This window comes from Euleptes europaea, chromosome 1, assembly GCF_029931775.1.
Source record: "Euleptes europaea isolate rEulEur1 chromosome 1, rEulEur1.hap1, whole genome shotgun sequence".
Classification (NCBI taxonomy): Eukaryota; Metazoa; Chordata; class Lepidosauria; order Squamata; family Sphaerodactylidae; genus Euleptes; species Euleptes europaea.
In genome coordinates this window covers 86341538-86360420 of record NC_079312.1, presented here as the reverse complement: position 1 = coordinate 86360420, position 18883 = coordinate 86341538, and the positions used below count along the sequence as shown (strand labels likewise).

The window sequence follows — 18883 nt, the reverse complement described above, 5'->3', positions numbered from 1 at the left end:
CTTAACCTCTACACCATGGTGGCTCTCTAATAAATCTAAGTGCAGTCCTTTGTAGAGTTCCTCCAGTCTCAGTCCATGGACTTCACTGTGCTGAGACTGGAATTCTGGACTGAATTGCACTGTAAGGTTCTTACCACACCAAAGTCCTTTTGCAAATACTGGAATCTTCCCTTGAATCTTTGTGCCGTAATTAACAACATGCCCTGAAATACCCAAGCCTAAATTAAGAGGAAGAAGAGTTGATTTTTATATGCCAACTTTCTCTACCACTTAAGGAAGAATCAAACCGACTTACAATCACCCTCCCTTCCCCTCCTGTGAGGTAGGTGGGGTTGAGAGAGCTCTAAGAGAGCTGTGACTAGCCCAAGGTCACCCAGCAAGCTTCATGTGGAGGAGTGGGGAATCAAATCTGGTTCTCCAGATTAGAGTCTGCCGCTCCAAACCACCGCTCTTAACCATTACACCACGCTGGCTCTCCCAATTAAAAGATTAAAAATTAAACTTAAATTAAAAAACAAACAACAAACTAGGAACAAAGCAGGATTTTTTCCAGGGGAAATTTTTGAGTGGGAGAAATGAATATCCTACAGTTTCTGGTAGGTCACAATACGAGGGATTCCATCACTGGCTAATGACCAGAACAAACACACAACAAACAGCTCACACCTCTTTGCATTGGCTCTGCCTGGCTTCAGAAACTCCTCTGTGTATTTATTTTTTGATTAAGTAACTTGAAAGTCATGATCGTCCTACAACTATGCAGAGAGGTGTGGCCTCAGTTGAAGCCAATCTCTGAACCATGACTTGCTTGAGGGAGTTGCCCTTATGCAAGTGTCAGCTAGGCTCCCTGTCGGCCCCGGGTAAAAACAAGATGGTTCCCCACACAGACAAAATGGGAGTTTTTGTGCACTCCGCCCCCCCCATTTTGCACTCTGTCTCCCGCCCGACATCTGCACCTCAATGGAGACCCGCCCGAGTAATCGCTGATCTGATACCAGGTCCCGTGGAACAATGTCGGGAGCTCGGGAAGATCAGTCAGTTAATGCACACGTTAATTTCCTGTATGCGTTGTCTTAAGTCGTTACCGGCAGTTAACTTCTTAATGTTTCTTTGTATCCCAAACCTAATCAAACCCATTGTATTTACCCTATATATGTACCGAGTTTTCCCCATGCCTGTATTCTAGCCTTAGGTTTCTATGACTTGCTGAATTCGCTGACTTTCTGAATAAAACTTCTAACTTGCTGCAACGTCTGGAGTGGAGTCCCTTTACAAGAAACGCAACGTGTTGCTGAGGTCTGACAGCAAGCATCGATGCCTATGAGCATGTTTTATAATGCTGCCACAAGTCTCCACACAAACACGCGCAAGCAACTGTGAACATGAAGCTGCCTTATACTGAATCAGTATATCATCAAGGTCAGTATTGTCTACTCAGATGGGCAGCAGCTCTCCAGGATCTTACATAGAGGTCTCTCACAACTATACAGTCCTTATGGCAACAGGCCTGGGGTGGGGGAGGAAGAGTCCTGTCAATATTATTCTTATTTTACGCATGGGGAAACACAGATAAGGACTTTACCAAGACAACCTCCATAAAATACCATGGGTAAACACTCTGATCTAAGGTCCAAATTAAATGCACTACCCAAGTGGGCCATAGCGGCACATAAGATGCAGTTTTGATCAGTTTTTAAGAGACTGTAAACAAACAAACCAAACAGAGGATTTAGAAGAAGACGACAAGCTGGCTTTTATATGCCAACTTTCTCTACCACTGAAGGAAGAATCAAACTGGATTACAATCACCATCCCTTTCCCTTCCACAACAAACAGCCTGTGAGGTACCGTAGGTGGGGCTGAGAGAGTGTGACTTGCCCAAGGTCACCCAGCTGGCTTCATGTGTAGGAGTGGGGAAACCAACACGGCTCACCAGATTAGCGTCTGCCACTCATGTGGAAGAGTGGGGAATCAAACCCAGTTCTCCAGATCAGAGTCCACCACTCCAAACCACCGCTCTTAACCATTACACCATGCTGGCTCTCAGTAATAGATCACAAATGCAAAGTTTCAAGATTTAATTTTAGCTTTGAAAAAGACAATGATGGGGCTGAAGGCTGAACTCACAATCCTCCCAGTAATTATAAGGTAGACACAAACCCTTTTGTCTTGCTTCCACAAGCTTTTTTTTTGTTGGGGGGGAGGTGTCAGCTGACATTCAGAGTCATCTTCCTTTTGTTAAATATGCTACAAAGGAAAATCAGCAAGAGCATACAGTTGCAAGTAAAGCTCAATTCAAATGAGATCCTAGGTGCGTAAAAAGTACTTCCCCATGCCATGTTTCACATGGTCTGGCATCATATTTAAAGGGTTCTCAACTATTGCCGTCAGTTTGTATACATGCTAGTAGTATTTACATGCCAGTGCTGTAGGGCTCAAAGGAAAGGGCCACCGGTAGGCAAATTCTACACATGTATGAAAATCCGACACCTGCAATTCCAAATCGCAAGAGGTCATTATTCCACTGTACACTGCACTGGTCAGGCCGCACCTGGAGTATTGTGTGCAGTTCTGAAGGCCTCACTTCAAAAAGGATGTGAACAGAATGGAGCGGGTGCAGAGGAGAGCAACGAGGATGATCAGGGGCCTAGAGACCAAACCCTATGAGGAAAGGCTGAGGGAGTTGGGAATGTTTAGTCTGGAGAAGGTTGAGGGGGGACATGATCGCTTTCTGTAAGTATTTGAAGTGCTGTTGCTTAAAGGAGGGCAGGGAGCTGTTCCTGTTGGCAGCAGAGGATAGGACTCTCAAAAATGGGTTTAAATTGCGGGCGGAAAGGTACCAGCTGGATATTAGGAAAAATCTTTTTACAGTAAGAGTTGTTCAGCAGTGGAATCAGCTCCCCCTCACTGGCAGTCTTTAAGCAGACGCTGGACAAGCACTTGTCAGGGATGCTCTAGGCTGATCCTGCATTAAGCAGGGGGTTGGACTAGATGGCCTGTATGGCCCCTTCCAACTCTATGATTCTATTCTGGTCTATGGGCCAATGCAACTGTTATCCACATTGCCACCAACCTTGCCCCTCCCTCACAGAGAAGATGCTGGGGAAGTGTGGGGGTCTTATCTCTAATGTCACACTCAGCTGAAAAAGCAATCAGAACCAATGACACTTTTAGCTGTTTCTGAGTTCTAATAAAGCCCAGCACAAGGTCAGAAATAAGCCCCTGCTTGTCTCCTGCTTTCTGCTGGGCCAGGCAGCCAGGTGGCTAACACAGATTGCCACGAGTAGCCACATTCCTAGATCTTTAAGGGAACACTGGAATGGCTAATGTCCAACATAACGTTTCAATCAGGCCTCAGCATTTCCATGTGCTTCCCCTGAAAAGAAACAGACCACACCATGGCCAGCAATATTCATATTTTATTTCTTTGGTTTAAAATACCCCATATCAGTGAGACTTGGTAGGATGTGTGCACACTACTCAGTTTTGCACAAATTCAGACAATACTTCCCCCACCCATAATAGGACTGAGCCACCAACCCCTGTGGTCTTCACTGCTTGCAATGTTAAGCTCTTCTGTGATATGGTGTTTTCTAGCACAAAGTGAATCTTCTCAGTGGGTCTAAAACATCCATTGAAGCTCCTAAAACCTGCAGCGACATCTAGGCTGTGAGAGTGACAACGGCTCAGACACAAGGACGGGCTTCTATAACAGCCACTGATTGCTTAATCTTCTCCCCCACAGATGGCCAGCAATGCTTTGCAGTAATCTCCTGAAGTGTCTTTCTGCAAGAGAAAAACAAACAGCCCATATGAAAGCAGGAGTTTCCTGCCAGAGAGACCAGCCTCATGGATAAAGTACAGAGTCTTCAAGGACTGCGTTCATGGCAAAACATGAGGAATTTCCCGCTCGTGCTTACAGGGAGATTAGTCTCTGCAGAGGTCATTCTAAGTAACCTCACCATGACTGCAAGTTGCACCCAGTGGCGGACTGGCCCAATGGCAAGTGGGCCCCCTTAAACATTAGACAATATGTTTAAAATGTTAATGACCTTTAAGTAGCTTGAAAATACAATAGAAGTTCCAATATTATTACAGTATGGAACTAACATTTTAATTGTACTTTTTTTCCACTTATGTATTTTTTGAAAAATTTATTTATTTCTTATAAAAATTAAATGATAGCCTTATAGTTGTGGGTGGGCCCCCCTTGTCTCCTGGCAACCAATGTTTTTAGACCCAGTCCGCCACTGGTTGCACCCCCTTCTTGACCCATGCAGATAGAAACTGTAACATGCCTGGATTTGAACATCTGCACGGTGAAGAAGCTGTATGAATGGCCTGCCACAAACACACCACACGCTAAAGTGCACACACAATAACCAAACCAATGAAGTTAACCTAACTCTTTGTGCAGAAACAGACAATTTGTGCTTGCATAGGCTGCCACCCTCATTACCTCAATCATGTGGTAGAGGGATTTGTCATATATGTCCCAAAATTCACGCCGGATGTTCAGAAGATCAATTTCACTTCTCGAGACAATGATCCTGACGAGGGTTCTGTCGTCTGTGCCGGCACCCTTGTGAGGTTGAGAAAACAGTTGAAACAAAGCAGGAAATGGCGGGAGTTCCCCTTGCCTTGCTATTAGCAAAATATTTTGAAGAGATGGCAACAGGCACTGTCACTCAAATCTAGGGTTCTTTTGTTTACACAGAGACAATGGGCAGGTGTCTGAATGGGAATAGTTCTGCCATTTACGTAACATCTCCCTTCTGAGTCAATGCTGGAGATCTGCCAGTGCTGTCCCAGGGACATGCTACAGTTTGCTGCTGCTCCCCCAGTCAACTTTTATGTCTGGGGGAAAGATGCAAGCGACTCAGAGTGGTATAGTGGTTATGATGTCGGACTAAAATCTGGGGACCCAGGTTCGAATCTCAACTCTGCCATGGAAGCTTGCTGGGTGACCTTGGGCTCAGGGTGAACTTGGGCTTAGGCTCAGCTTAACCTACCTCACAGGGTTATTGTAAGGATAAAGTGGAGAAGGGAATGATATATGCTACTTCAGGTCTCCACTGAGGAGAAAGGTGGGGTTTAAATGAAGTAAGTAAGTCTTGCTGTACCTATCTTTTCGACAAGTTCACCAAATTCAATCTCTTTAGATAGCACCTCACTGGAGCTAGCTGGCAGGTACCGTATATACCCGTGTATAAGCCGACCCGCGTATAAGCCGAGGTGCCTAATTTCTCCCCAAAAATGGGGAAAAATTAGGCACCCGCGTATAAGCCGAGGGTCGGCTTATAACCCCTCCCCCCCCCCGCAGACTTACCTGACGGGCTCCCGGGAGCAAGCGGTGCGGCCCTGGTGGCGGCGGTGGTGCACCCGGCAGGGGCTGGGGCAGCCTCCCTGCAGTTGCAGGAGGCCGCTCCCGGCCCCAGGAAGCGGCGGCGCGGCCGGGCGGGAGCCAGGGCAGCCTCTGCGCCGCTGCAGGAGGCCGCTCCCGGCCCCAGGAAGCGGCGCCGTGGCCGGGCGGGGGCCGGGGCAGCCTCCGCGCAGCTGCAGGAGGCCGCTCCCGGCGGCAGGAAACGATGCGGACCCAGCGGCGGCGGCGGCGGTAAGTTCCCTCCTCCCTCCCTCCTCCTCCCTCCCTCCCCCCTCTACCGTATTGACCCGCGTATAAGCCGAGGCCGGCTTTTTCAGCTCTTTTTTTGGGCTGAAAAACTCGGCTTATACACGAGTATATACGGTATATAGTTCTGCCTGTTGTTAGGCAAATCCAAGGGGCAATTTTACCACTCCCACCTCTCTGAAAATCCATCAATTCAGTCTAGTATATATTTTAAAAAGTAATAAGCCTACTTTTCCTCCCTCCCTGGGGTGCCAAATGGAAAAAAGGACATTGTGTTACCTTCATGGACTTATACAGCTTGTCAGCAAAGAAAGCTTGCTTGTTCTTGACACTCCACACTGCCAACCAAAAGGGAGACAAAAGAGCACAACATGAAACTGTCAGCAGGAACAGGCCAAGAGCTGGAGCTGGACAGACCAGCCTCCCCTTAACAACATTTTTAAAGAGTGAAGCTATTTCAAGTCATGCTAGCTTATGTAAGGAAGCAAAAGAAGAGAAGTAAGGAGGGAAAAGACAGAGGGCTTCTCTGTATGTTCAACTTATGATGGGTTTTCTTAGCAGTGGATCCCCGAGCATCAGAATCAGCTTGGGTACAGTCATTCCACATATCTGCCCTCTCTCTGCATTACTTCAGTCATGGAGTCAGTGTCTTTGCTCCAGACTTGCCAAAATAATCAGAAATATAGAGTGAGGGTCCTGTTGTCATCTGTGGCATCACAGCACCGACCCCCCCCTTTTTACATTTTTTTTTTGCTCATGCGCTACAGCAATATAGTGAGTGATGCTACAAGAGTGATGCTCTTCCCCCTTTGTAATTAGCTGACTGGACAGAAGTCCTCCCACCCTTTTGAGTTTGAATGTACAGTACAAGATTGGCTCAAATTACTTTTTTGAAAACAGTTCACTGACCGGACAATTCTTTCCTTTATTTCTTCCTACAGCCATTGAGAGACCAGAGAATTTCCAGTTGTAGAAGTAGTACTGAGAAATGGAGCTTCTCAGCACCACGGAAAAGCCTTTTCTCCAGTGCTCACATGAACACACATGAAGCTGCCTGATACTGAATCAGACCCTTGGTCCATCAAAGTCAGTACTGTCTACTTAGACCGGCAGCGGCTCTCCAGGGTCTCAGGCAGAGGTCTTTCACATCACCTACTTGCCTAGCCCACCCCAAGAACCCTATAGTTCTGTGCATTTATAGTGCTATGGAGACAAGTGCTATATTGATATAAAACGTTTTTTAAAAACCCACTGGGTTACAGGACAGCACTTTGGGTAAAAAGTGGGTCCCTTAACGAGAACCCTTTTGTATCTATTTTAAAGAAGAAAATTATATGGCTATGGTGGGAAGGTGATTTTGGAGGAAGTATCTTCCCTTCTTATACTGGTGTAAGCCTTCTTATATCAATATAACCGTTGAACGTTAAAAAAAAGGAAACATTCATCTTCAATTGCAAATATATTAATGACCTCTTATTAAATGGAGAAAAAAGTATCCTGGGTGGAAAAGTGGATGTAGTGACATTCAACAGCAATATAAAAAGGGGGTAGGGCAGAACCGTTCTTATATCACCTTATTTATATCACTTTGAAAATTAAAAAAAATGAAATTAGGGTGGAGGACAGAGGGGAAAGGAGAGCAGAGGGAAGAGAAAAGGAGAAATGGATAGGAGGGAGGGTGTGATTTGATGATGGGAGGTGGGCATTGATGGACATCAATGGGTGGGACAAAAAAATGATTGAAGCACAAGGTGTAAAGGCGACTCAGAACTGTTTTGAAAGAGAGATCAGGGTAAAAGAGCTCCCCCGCCCCACAAATTAACAAAAAAGTGAAAAAACTGAAGCAAACCAGAACATTTGCGGAAATCAGGAAAACCACAACCCTTAAGCACTACTTATGCTCTGTGAAGATAAAGGTTTTGTAGGGAGGCTATAAAGCATCAGACAGGCAACATCCTCACTCCAGCCAATAAGAATAAAGGGTCAGTGGTGAATTTGAGAGCTAGACATCCATTGCAAGTGGGTGATCTCAATCTTAGTTCCTGAAAAACTCACTGATACACAGATTATCTCCAGCAGCTTACTCTGGCTTAGCTTTAATGGGAATTTAGCATTTATATGACTGGCATGCTGCTATGCAATGTGGAACACAGATACCAAGCATAGCATCGGGCAGCATGAATAGAATATTAAAAGCTTCATTAAAAATGAGCAAATTGCTAGTTCTCTTGGTTGTGCAGAAAAGAATTCTATTGGGGCTTTCAGCACCCTGTAGGCCACTCTTTATTTCCCACTGCCCTGAAGCATGTGTGTATTTATTATTTATTATTATTTACATTATTTATAGTCTGCCTTTCTCACTTAGACTCAAGGCAGATCACACAGAGTGAGTCAATACAATCAACAGAATGGAGCATTCAATAAACCATACAACAGGATTACGGTTGCAGAACCAATCAGAAGTCTAAAAACAGAACTGAAGCAAAGTATTAACATGACACATTAAATGATGGAAACATTACGTACTAGGTTCCCAGTTTCGGTAAGCTAAACACAGTAGTATAGACCACAGTCCCTAATGATGAATCCACGTACCTTTGTGAATCATTTAATACAGTGCAACTCTATTGCCTGCGTAGAAAAGCCCTCTTGAATAATTCAGTTTTGCACAGTTTGCAGAAAGCCAGGAGAGCAGGAACCTTCCTGACCTCCTCAGGCAGGCCATTCCAGAAAGTGGGGGCCACAACAGAGAAGGCACATGTTGATTTTGCCCATTTGCAGGCCAGCACCTGCAGAAGACCTTGTAGTCTGGGTATTCAGAGAAGGGACCACTGCTCTGTGGCAGACCACATGCAAAAGGTCCAGATTCAATCCCCAGCATCTCTAGTAAAAGATCTGAGGTGGAAGAGGTTAGAAAAACCTTCCTCTGCCTAAGGCCCCAGACAACCACTGACAACCAGAGTACACAGCATTGAACTCAATAAGCCAATGGTCTGTCTTTGCTTGAGACAACTTTATACGTATTCCTGTGTTCTCTCCCATATTTTTTCCATGCCACAAAATGGTGAAAGTCTGTGAAACACCATACTCCATATTGTTTTTGCTAATGAAATAAAATTAGGCCCACTAACTTAAATTATATAAATGATTCTGCTCCCACAAATGTGATTTCCTCAGACTGCTAAAACTCACTGATGAAGCAAGTTCAGTGTGACAAAGTGTATTGAAATCCATATATAAGGAAACCACAAGTTTCTTGTCATCTATACCCATGAAATGGAGACACTCACCAATGGCTAAAAAGGCATCCCGCACATCCCCAGACATCCGCTTGTTAATGGCATGTGCTATGTCATGATTGGTCATCTTAATGAACTCCTGGAAGACTAGAGGGTTCAAAAGCAGAGGATAAGAAGTCAGAATTTCTTACTATGCATCATGGAAGGTTAAAACTAAAAGGTAAGCTTGGGATCAAACCAGCTCCCACTGAGCCTCAGAATTGGCAAGGAAGTCATTAATACCCATGGACCAGTTTTTCTGAGGCAAGTATGCTCAAGGAAAAAAGCTAGAAACACCAGAGGGAAGCATCAGAGATCAGGACATGCCATAGAAGTATGTCATTAACATTTCAAAGGACAGGTGCAGCTGACAAAATGAACTTCCTGATCCTGAATTCCAACGGGTGGAGGAGCTGGTCATTTTGAACTAAAGGAGAATTTCCATTTTCTTGTAGCAAGGAGGTTGCATCAGCAGCTTCTTCTTTTCAAGGCCCTCGGAGGATGACATCAAGCCAATGTGTTCATTTGTAGCCAAAGGCTCTGTTGCAGCTGATAAACACACTACTCCTTACCTTTCCTGAGCTGTGGGTAGCTCTGTGTGCACAAGATGCTCAGGAAGCGTGTCTCCAAGGATGTTGAGTCATCGCTGGAAACATCAGCTAATTTCTGCAAAGCCAACAAAAAATATTGGAGGTATGGAGAGCAAAGAGCATGGCTGATAAAATGCCTTAAGTACAATCCTATGAGAAGCCATGGTCAGAATAGTGCTTGTATTTAATTCATATGTTTAAGATGCTAAGCTAGACCTATCCATATCCACCATGCTTGAAAAGTGCGTTAATTTCTTCTAATATAACATTTGAGATTGTGAAAAGAAGGTCAGTCAGAGCTTTATATTTATTTCACAGGTTCATCCGGCCTTTCACCCAGGGAGCTTGGGGGAGGCACAATCAGTCCCCCATTTTGCCCTCACAACGATCATGTGAAGTAGGTTAACCTAAGCAAGAGTGACAGAGCTAAGGACACTCGGCGAGCTTCATGGCTGAGAAGGAACATGAACCCAGGTCTCTCATGTCCTAGCCAGACATTCCTACTATTATAGCACAGAGACACTATGACAGAAGTCTGGTAATAGAGCATAACATAATTCTCTTCCCCCCCCCCCACAAGTCTAAGTTACCCTCTAAAACCAAAAAGGCACTGAAGACACTGATCTAGTGAAATGTCTTTTGTTTGGCCATCAACAAGAAACTCTCTCAAATGTCCTTAGCACAACCCACCCACATCCAATTACAAATTCCCAGAAATGGAGGACTCAGTTACAGAGCACATGCTGGACTGGAGGAGGGTAGCATCCTCTTAAACCACTAGTGGAGGAACCAAGAGATGAGGGTTCGCCACTGTAGGCTGGTCAGTTAACTAGCAGTGAGCACTATTAAAGTACAATGGAAAAATTGGCAGTGGCCCATTGAGGGATCTTAATCTAGTTCAGTGGTCGGCAAACTCATTAGTCAAAAGAGCCAAATATCAAGAGTAGAACAATTGAGATTTCTTTTGAGAGCCACTGTCCTATTTGCTCCCCCCTGCCCGCCCTCACTGGGAGGGCGCCCTCCCCTTCCCCTGCAGCACCAACGCGGGGCCTGGGTTGGCAAAGCTCAGGGCCAGGCCGGGACCCTCGCGGCTGGGCCAGGCAAGGCAGGGGGCTTTCCTGGGACGCGGGGGAGGGCTGGCCACATGAGGAGGGAGGCCGTCATGGCGCTGGGGGCCCCGAGGCACCGGCGCCAGCTCGGAGCGGGGGGTCGGTCCCCCAGCAAGGGGCCGGCTCGCGCCTGCCTGCCCACCATCCCCCACCCCCCACGGGGCAAGCGGCCCGCTGGACCGACCACCCCTCCCGAGTCTCAGTCCCCCACAGGGACGCAGCCCCAGAGGAAGAGGCGGTTGCGCCACACGGGAGCTCGCCCGCTGCCCCGCCTTCCTCTCCGCGGCTCTGGGAACCCGCCTGCGCGCCCAGCGTTCAAACGGCCGGGCCGGCCCCTTCCTGCCAGGCTGGCTCCGCCCAGGGGCGGGCGCTGCTCACGGCACACCCTCCTGGCAGAGGCACGGCGCCGCCCCCCCTCCTCCTCAAGAGCTATGTGGAGGTGAAACCACATCTTAAGGCAGCTATAAGATAGAACTAGGCTATCTTGCACTGCAAAATCTGTTCTGAAATATACAAAGAGGTACAAAAGGGGAAAAATTACAGGCACTCACCAGGGTTTCAGCAACAACCTGACAACAGAGAGAAAGAGAGAGAGGGTGGGGAAGGCAACAGGGTCAAAGATGGTGCCACAAAGGCGGTCCTGGCATTTTGTAAATCAAATTGGGTCAAAGTGATATCCCAATTAGATATTGACATTAGCACAGGATACTGAATAGTGGCAGCAGGGGTGTGTGTGACTCTCTCCTATATTCCGTTCAAAATCCCAAGACTGTGTATGGCCTTTCTGTGGATATAAAAATGGATCTAATTAAGCTGTTTAGACAAAGTCCCTTCATCTTAGTTTAGAAATCATTCAGTACTAAAGCAGGAAATTAAAAAGGAGACATCTCTGCCTGAAGTTTGGAAGCCATGGGGCATAGTGGGGCACCAGCTTACAGCCCGGGGGGGGGGGAGATGCTGACCAGATACACTTGGTCTCTCTCATTCAACTAGGAAAGGAAGATCCTCCCAAGGATCCTTAGATCTTCCATTTCCTGCTAGGAGAGGGTGGGCCACTCTTTCACATTCCTTTTAACCTCACCTGCACAGATGGGGAATGAATGATTGCAGACACATCCCTTCCTGGAGGAGGGAGTGCCAAACGCATGCGGAAGCTACTTGGTTTATTGGAAGGGACTACTGAAGGACCTCTTGTCCTGGGTCAGTTCCAAGCTTCAGATGACCATGACAGAACAAAGCCACACACTATTCTTCTGATAACTTGCACATATGTGGAGTTTTACAAGAAGTTGGCAATGCAGAATATGAACTGCGAGCATAAGGCACCTGTGGAGGTGAATCTTCCCCACTGTCTGCTACTAGCTCCCCTGTGGCCCTCCCAAAAGCCAATTGATCCTGAGCCTGGGAAACCTTCATAGACAAAATGTACACCACTGGGAAGTGGCAATGAAGAAAGGGGATTGGGCCAAATCACCCTTTGCCTATGTGCTAGCAAAAGAAGCTGCAGCAATCCTCTGCTAGTACAAGGGGTGTGTGATTTTGCCTGCTTCATCCTCTCCTCACTGCAGGCCCCATGTTGTGTAGTATTTTACACCCATGATGGTCTCCTGACCCCAAGCATCATTTTTTCTAAGGGTCACAGGGGGCTGCTGGGGGAAAAGGACAAGGGAAGATCTACTGTGCTCTTGGATCATGAGGATCTAACTCAAGGATTTTTCTCCAACTTGCTTGGAGTTTACCAGAACCAAGAGAAGACTGGGGGGTATTCTTCACAGAGATTTGCTGCTGTTTCGATGCTGATTTGCATCGGAGTCAAATTTTGGTTATTCACTGCAGATCCGTCTTTTCCTCCCCTGAGCAAAATAAGCCGCGTTAAAAGAGAGGCAATCCAAACCACTTTTGAGACGATCTTGCCTGTGGACGCGTGTTTTGTTGCGCGGATGCCCATGAAAAAATGTTTGCTTCGCTCCCCGGGACGTCTCCTTTCTCCTCCCCCGAGAACGGTGATTGGCTGGGGGAGTTGGCTGGGGGAGTTTTGCGCTCGGACAAGAATACCGCCCCTTTGGCTGCCTGTCTGCCTGCCTGCCTGCCTAGAGTCCTGGCACTTCTCTCCCTCCCATCCCCGCACGCCTTCCCCGCCCCTCGCCCGGGATGGGCCTTGGAGCTGGGCCCACACCTCCAAGCCCAGGGGGATGTTGGACGGACGGCTCCAGGGGGAGACCAGCGGGGCCACGCCATGTGCTCCTCGCGCGCTGGGGGTGGTGGCAGCTCAGTCTAGGGCAGCTGGACCCGTGGGGGGGATGTTCAAGGGAAGGGGCTGTTGGCCCCTCTGTCCCAGAGGGAAGGGGGGATTTTTGAGAAATCGGATGGGAAAAATGTGCATCCTGAGAGCGGAAAACCCAAGGCAAAGCTCCCTCCCATCACTCTTCTGAAGAGGGGCGGCCAGCCTGCTCTAATCTCCCTCCTCTCTCTCGATGCACTGTGGCCGGATCATGGCCGGCGTGCAATCCAGGGGCCTTCTTTCCTCTCCCCCCCACCCGCCATTCCCACTTTCAGCTAAACACTTCTCTGGGCACATGGATTCCCTGCCCCCCCAATCCTGTCTGTCCACACCTATAGAAAATAGAGGGAAGCTTTGAGGAAAGTGCTGCCTTGCCCCCACCCCCCCGCAACTTGGACTCTGACTGTTCCAAAAGCAGAACAGAGCGAGGGTGGAAGAAAAATGGAGGAGACCAGAGGGACTGGTGCTTTTTTTTGCGCTGGGGCTGGTGAACTGCATGAGGTAATCTGCTGGGCGGAGTTGGGGCGGAGCTGGGGGCAGGCATAAACAATGAGCCTGTTGGAAGGGGAGGCCTCCTGCAAAAGGGACAGACCAAACCGTTGTCAAATACAGCGTACTTTGTTCCCATGAAAAACCAAAACTACAGATAATTGACGGGGATAAATCGTGGCCATGAAAAAAACATTTAAATCGTGTGTTTTTTTAGTCTGTGGCAAAACAGAAGCAAAATCTACCGTGAAAAATGCCCCTGGGAGAGATAGGCAAAAGAGAAGGTTCACCCTTAGCAGAGATCAGCAACAGAAGTCTAAGGCAAAGGAAACTGAAGAATGACGGAGGCTTGTGCCTGTGTGTACGCTGCAAGAATCAGGAGGCACCTTGGGAGCAGAAATGTTAACTATGGAGCTGGGGATGGTCTCACTGCACAGCATTAATTCTGAACACTTCAGTGAATCCCCCCAACTCAATTCAGCACTGACTGTCACAACTGGAGATGTGGGTTCTACAACAATCTGTCTACAATAATCTGTATGGGAGCCACTAGACCCTCTCTCTCTCTCTCTCCCAGCCTCTAATTAGATGCAGCAGCAATGAAGCAGAGCCTAGTTAACACATGCATAAGCATGCACAAGTATTCTTACTCCTCCACCGTATCTATATAATGTTAACTGTATCTCCAAACAGAGTTATCTCACCTGGAGAGTTATAAACAAACTCATTTTTCCTCACAGTATAGATTATTTCCACAGTATAGATTATTTAGCCTGCATATCTTCCTAAAGTGTCCCTTATTACGGATTTCAAAAATGTATTCTCTCAGTTATGCCAAAGGTTTTAACTCTCTGAGAATGTATATTTAGTCACATCACGTGGTCAGGTTTAATGCAGTTTTGTTTAAATCCCTATACGGAGTTTCCAGATTGAGAATCCATATGGAAAGCAAGTTACGACCAAGAAAAAAAATTCTCTCTGAACACAAGCCTTACAGCAGCGTGTGCAGAACTGGTTTCAGCCGACTTTCATTAGAGTGAAATATGAGGCCGCCTGCCATGCAATTCAGACATACCAACTGCGAAGTATTCTCTATTGTGGGAAGTTGCTCTAAACTAGCGGGGAATCCATCACAGGACTTCATGGCTTTTCATCCCTACAGAATACTGAGCAGTCTTCCCCTCGAGATGAACTGATCAAGCCCACTTTCTCTCCCACAAGCTTTCCTCCTTCCTTTATGTGGAACCTTGGGGGGCAAACCAGGTGAGACACTGCAAGTTCTGTACAGGGAGCTCCCAGAATTTTTACCTTTTAAATAGGTGGCTTGTCAGACCCAATTTGGACTGGGACAATGGAATTAATTTTAAGCCTTTTCCTCCTGCCCCATTTTCCTGACCTGAAGTGACTTTGTGGGGCTCCTATTTGCCCAAATAGGCAAAAATACGGATGGTTTATTAAGACACATATTTGTCCAATCAGGCAAACTACAGTCCCACTATGTTCTTTGAGTCAGAAAAACAGCACAGGGTAAGAGATGGACCTTAATCCAGCCTCCTCACAAACCATGGCCCTAATCAGGATTCTGCTCCTGTACACTGGATATTTAAAAGGGGGAAAAAAATGCTGAGGGCTCCATAAATAGGAATTGCATCATTTCATCTGATTTAGCCCTTGACATGATGGAGGCAGCAGATCTCTGTTGGTCTTCAAAAAAAATTACAGCCAGGAACAGCCCCTAACAGAAATCTAGGCTGCATGGGGAGGACAGCAGTTTTTCCACCCTTGCATGGTTTTGCTAGTCAAAACCAGAGCCCCTGCGCTGCCAGTCCTATAAAGGAAGAAAAAAGATACACAACCATCTTTTGTTGTCCTTGGTCTCTTTGAAGGCCTTTAATAGCACAGGGAGCCAGGTTTTGATCTGCAGAACTGTGCAGAGATGAAAGGGTTAAATCCCCTCTGCCTCCTCCCCCCCATACCCCACCCAAACAGATATAATTGAGCTTAAAAAGATCTGTTGAAGGATCTCCCAGCATCTCATCTGCTCTCATCCTTAGCCAAGCAGGAGTCAAAATTGGAATCATCAGCCATCACTTTCTTCCACGTTGCTGGTCAGCAGCATTTAGGCTAAATAAAAAATTTAGGGTAGAAAAGTGGCAAGGGAGGGGAATGTGTAATCCTTCCACTATCTGCTTCAGAAAGCACTCCCAGGCTGCTTTAGCCTCCCCCTCTAGAGTGGAAATGTAGCGGGGACAGCCTAGGAATAGATTGAACCCCGTCCAAATTCCTTCTTCCATAGCCTGCCCTAAGTTTTAAAAAGTGGTATCAGAGCTCTTTTAGACACATTTGTGCATCATGTATACAGGTTTATGCGTTCAAAAGAATCAAATTATAAAGCTTTCATGTTGCAGTTTCAAAAGCTCCCTTGAATATTGGGGGGGGGGGTAACTCCCTGCAAGTAGAAAAATAATATGTAAGGGAAATGTTCAACCTATGCTTTTCTTTGAAAAAGTCTTCATCTCTGCGCAGGAAAGTTTTTACACCCATGACAAAGGACTGACAGCTAGTGTGGTATAGAGGTTACCATGTGGGTCTATGACCAGGAAGACCCAAATTCAAATCCCTGATCAGTGCTGAAGCTCATTAAGTGACTTCAGTCTAACCTACCTCACAAGGTTGTTATAAGGACAAAATGATGGGGAAGAACCACCTCTTCTGTCCTAACCTCCTTGGAGAAGGGATGGGATGAAATTGATCACGAAATATCTAAATGGATAACACTCAAATATGCAACCTCCCACTTTTAGCTGGGTGTGGGACAGGCTGGGAAAAGGCTTCCCACTTCATTCTGCTGAACATATTAACTGGCCAAAGCCCAGTTAAACAAACAAAGACTTACTTAAGAAAATACGTGACCATAAATTGCATTGGCCTTCGACTCAGAATATTGTGGGTACATGTTTACCCACATAGGCAAAATGAACACATAAAAAACGATTCCCACTTTGTAATTAAAACTAAATATTTAATGTAACCAGGTATAAAATATACCATAACAGATGAAGCATGGGCAATTTCATCCATGTTTTACTAGGTTATTCTAAGGCCATTTCCACACATGTTATCTGCCCTGGATTCAATGCTTTGGGGAAGCAGTTTTTTTCCTTCTTCCCCACAGCATCAAGGTGCATTTATGCACCTCTTGGGTTTCTCCCAGCTTTCTCCAACCGTTCTCAAACTTCTTTGCTCCACAGTTTTGGGAAAGATCAAAGAAAAGCCTGGATGGATACTGTGAGGGTAGGAAGAATTAGGATTTTCCTGTCCTGCTCACATGGCAGCCATTTTCCCTAACCCTGTCTCTGCAGTGTCCATTTCTTCTCTCTGAGTCTCTCTGGGTTAATTTGTTAAAATCCGCTCTAGACTATCATTATATCAATGTAATATTATACCAATGTATCAGGTTCTCTGAATTCCTAGCTTTCATTTAAAAAGGCAAGTCTCTATCCTCTTCCATTGCCAAAATATAAGCAGAAAGGCATATACCTGCAATGGAAGAGGCTAGAGACTTACATACAAAATTAAAGTCTGGCATTCAGAGAACCTGATACACAGATTGGTATACCATTCTAGTGCTGATTTTTTTAAAATTGCAAAAGCCTTGGTGGCCCAGGGGAGGGGGCCGGCTGCTGCTGGGGGATTGGGGCAGGGAAACTGTGGGAAAACCTGCCATGCGGAAGCCCGGTTACTACTGCACTTTATCAGCAGCTGTACCCGTAATGGGGAAACCACACAAGCACTCCCTGTGTGGAAAGCACCTAAGAACCAAATTCGATGTTACATTTCTTTTTTGAAAGATCAAGTCTGGGTTTTCTGGACTTTATCTTGTTCTGCAGCCATGCAGTGCCAGAGAGGGTGTTATTTCCCTCTTTTGGGACAGCCTAAAAGGGGGAAATAATTCCCCCAGTGCTGTTTCTGATCAGGAAAGGGCACAGAGGGGAAGGCAAGAGTGCCTCCTTCCTCCACCATATAGTTCCCAGATCAATCGGCCTCACCTTTATTTTTAAACAGACAGCCCCACAGCTGCTGTGCAGCTGTCAGTGAGGAGTGTCAGCAGGGAAACTGGACTCAACTTTTTTAAAAATGTAACATCTAGTTTGGCTCTAAGAGAAGTAGCAAATGTCAGATATGCTCTTGTTCCATGTGAGTTCCTGTCAAGTGAAAAAGCCCCATTTGCAGACGGTCAGTCAGAAAAGTGATTGCTTGAAATCCACTTTCAGAGGGCCAGTCACCAATAATGCAGACAGATCAGCAGTCAGCGTGAGCAACACAGCTACCACTGTGCTGTAACAGTGACAGCCGCATTAAACTGCTACAATGGGAAAGATTTATGCCTATGAGGAAAAATGCGTTCTTTCCAAACCTTTAGGTATTATAACACTTCATTCCAGTCCTTGAAATACTAAGGAGGTGACCGTATTTTTCACTCCATAAGACGCACTTTTTTCCTCCTCAAAAGTGAGGGAAAATGTCGGCTGGGCGCGTGCGCATCGGGACAGCGCGAGCCGCCGTTCCCCGCCCCAACAGCCAGCTGGGAGGCGGGCGGGGCACACAGAGCCGGCTGGGCGCGTGCGCCGGCTCACGCCGTCCTGACGCGCACACGCCCAGCCAGCTCTGTGCGGCCCCACCCGCCTCCCAGCTGGCGGTCGGGGCGGGGAACGCCAGCTTGCGCTGTCCCGACGCGCACGCGCCCAGCCGGCATTCACTCCATAAGACAAGTTTTTAGAGGAGGAAAAAACAAGATTTTTTCTTGTTTTTCTCCTCTAAAAACTAGGTGTGTCTTATGGTCAGGTGCGTCCTATGGAGTGAAAAATACGGTAATTGATTATAAACCAAATATTTATCCTGGAAATATGGCATTGGAACCTATTTGCTTTATTATAAACATGTTAAAACTTGTGACTCACATTCACGCAAGTTAGTTTGGAATGGAGTGGTGGGAAATCAGTTTTAGGGCAGGCAAGTTTCCATTCTCAGCCAATGAAGCAAAAGCCATGAGAGATAATGTTCCTTGTTTTATTGTGGTTATTCTGGGCACACGTAAACACGCCCTTCTCACCTTGGCATCCTCGTGAGCTTTTGCATTGTCTACCCCTCCTTCATCACGGTTGCCCTAGGTTTAAGGTTGAAAGCAGTTAATAAAAACACAAAACGGATCAGCATCAGATCTATAGGTGCAAAGGTCACAAACACATGGAGTTAAGAGGGCAGAAGGGCATGTAACTGTTGAATAAGGCCAAAGTCTATTATGTCTCTCTTCCCTCGTGTGTGTGTGTGTGTTAAGTATCATCAAGTTGCTTCCGACTCATGGCGACCCTATGAATCCATGTCCTCCAAAACGTCGTATCCTTAACAGCCTTGCTCAGGTCTTGCAAATTGAGGGCAGTAGCGTCCTTTATAGTCAATCCAGCCCGGATAACCTACAAGAACCAATTAATCCATCTCTTGTTGGG

General features: G+C 46.6%; 1 protein-coding gene across 2 annotated transcripts in view; it reads right to left on the bottom strand.

Moving 5' to 3' along the window:
* Nucleotides 1-3399: 3399 nt before the first annotated feature.
* Nucleotides 3400-18883, bottom strand: part of ANXA6 (annexin A6) — a 50648-nt gene continuing 35164 nt past the window's right edge. Inside the window, exons 19-25 of one of the 2 annotated variants that reach the window (XM_056857253.1) lie at nucleotides 18490-18543; nucleotides 11158-11175; nucleotides 9480-9573; nucleotides 8920-9015; nucleotides 5909-5967; nucleotides 4460-4582; nucleotides 3400-3786 (exon numbers count right to left, since the gene is read on the bottom strand). In XM_056857253.1, the coding sequence (XP_056713231.1) occupies nucleotides 3727-3786; nucleotides 4460-4582; nucleotides 5909-5967; nucleotides 8920-9015; nucleotides 9480-9573; nucleotides 11158-11175; nucleotides 18490-18543 (504 nt within the window). In that variant the 3' untranslated portion in view covers nucleotides 3400-3726. The remainder of the gene's footprint in view (nucleotides 3787-4459; nucleotides 4583-5908; nucleotides 5968-8919; nucleotides 9016-9479; nucleotides 9574-11157; nucleotides 11176-18489; nucleotides 18544-18883) is intronic. The other variant, XM_056857262.1, reaches the window with a different exon arrangement.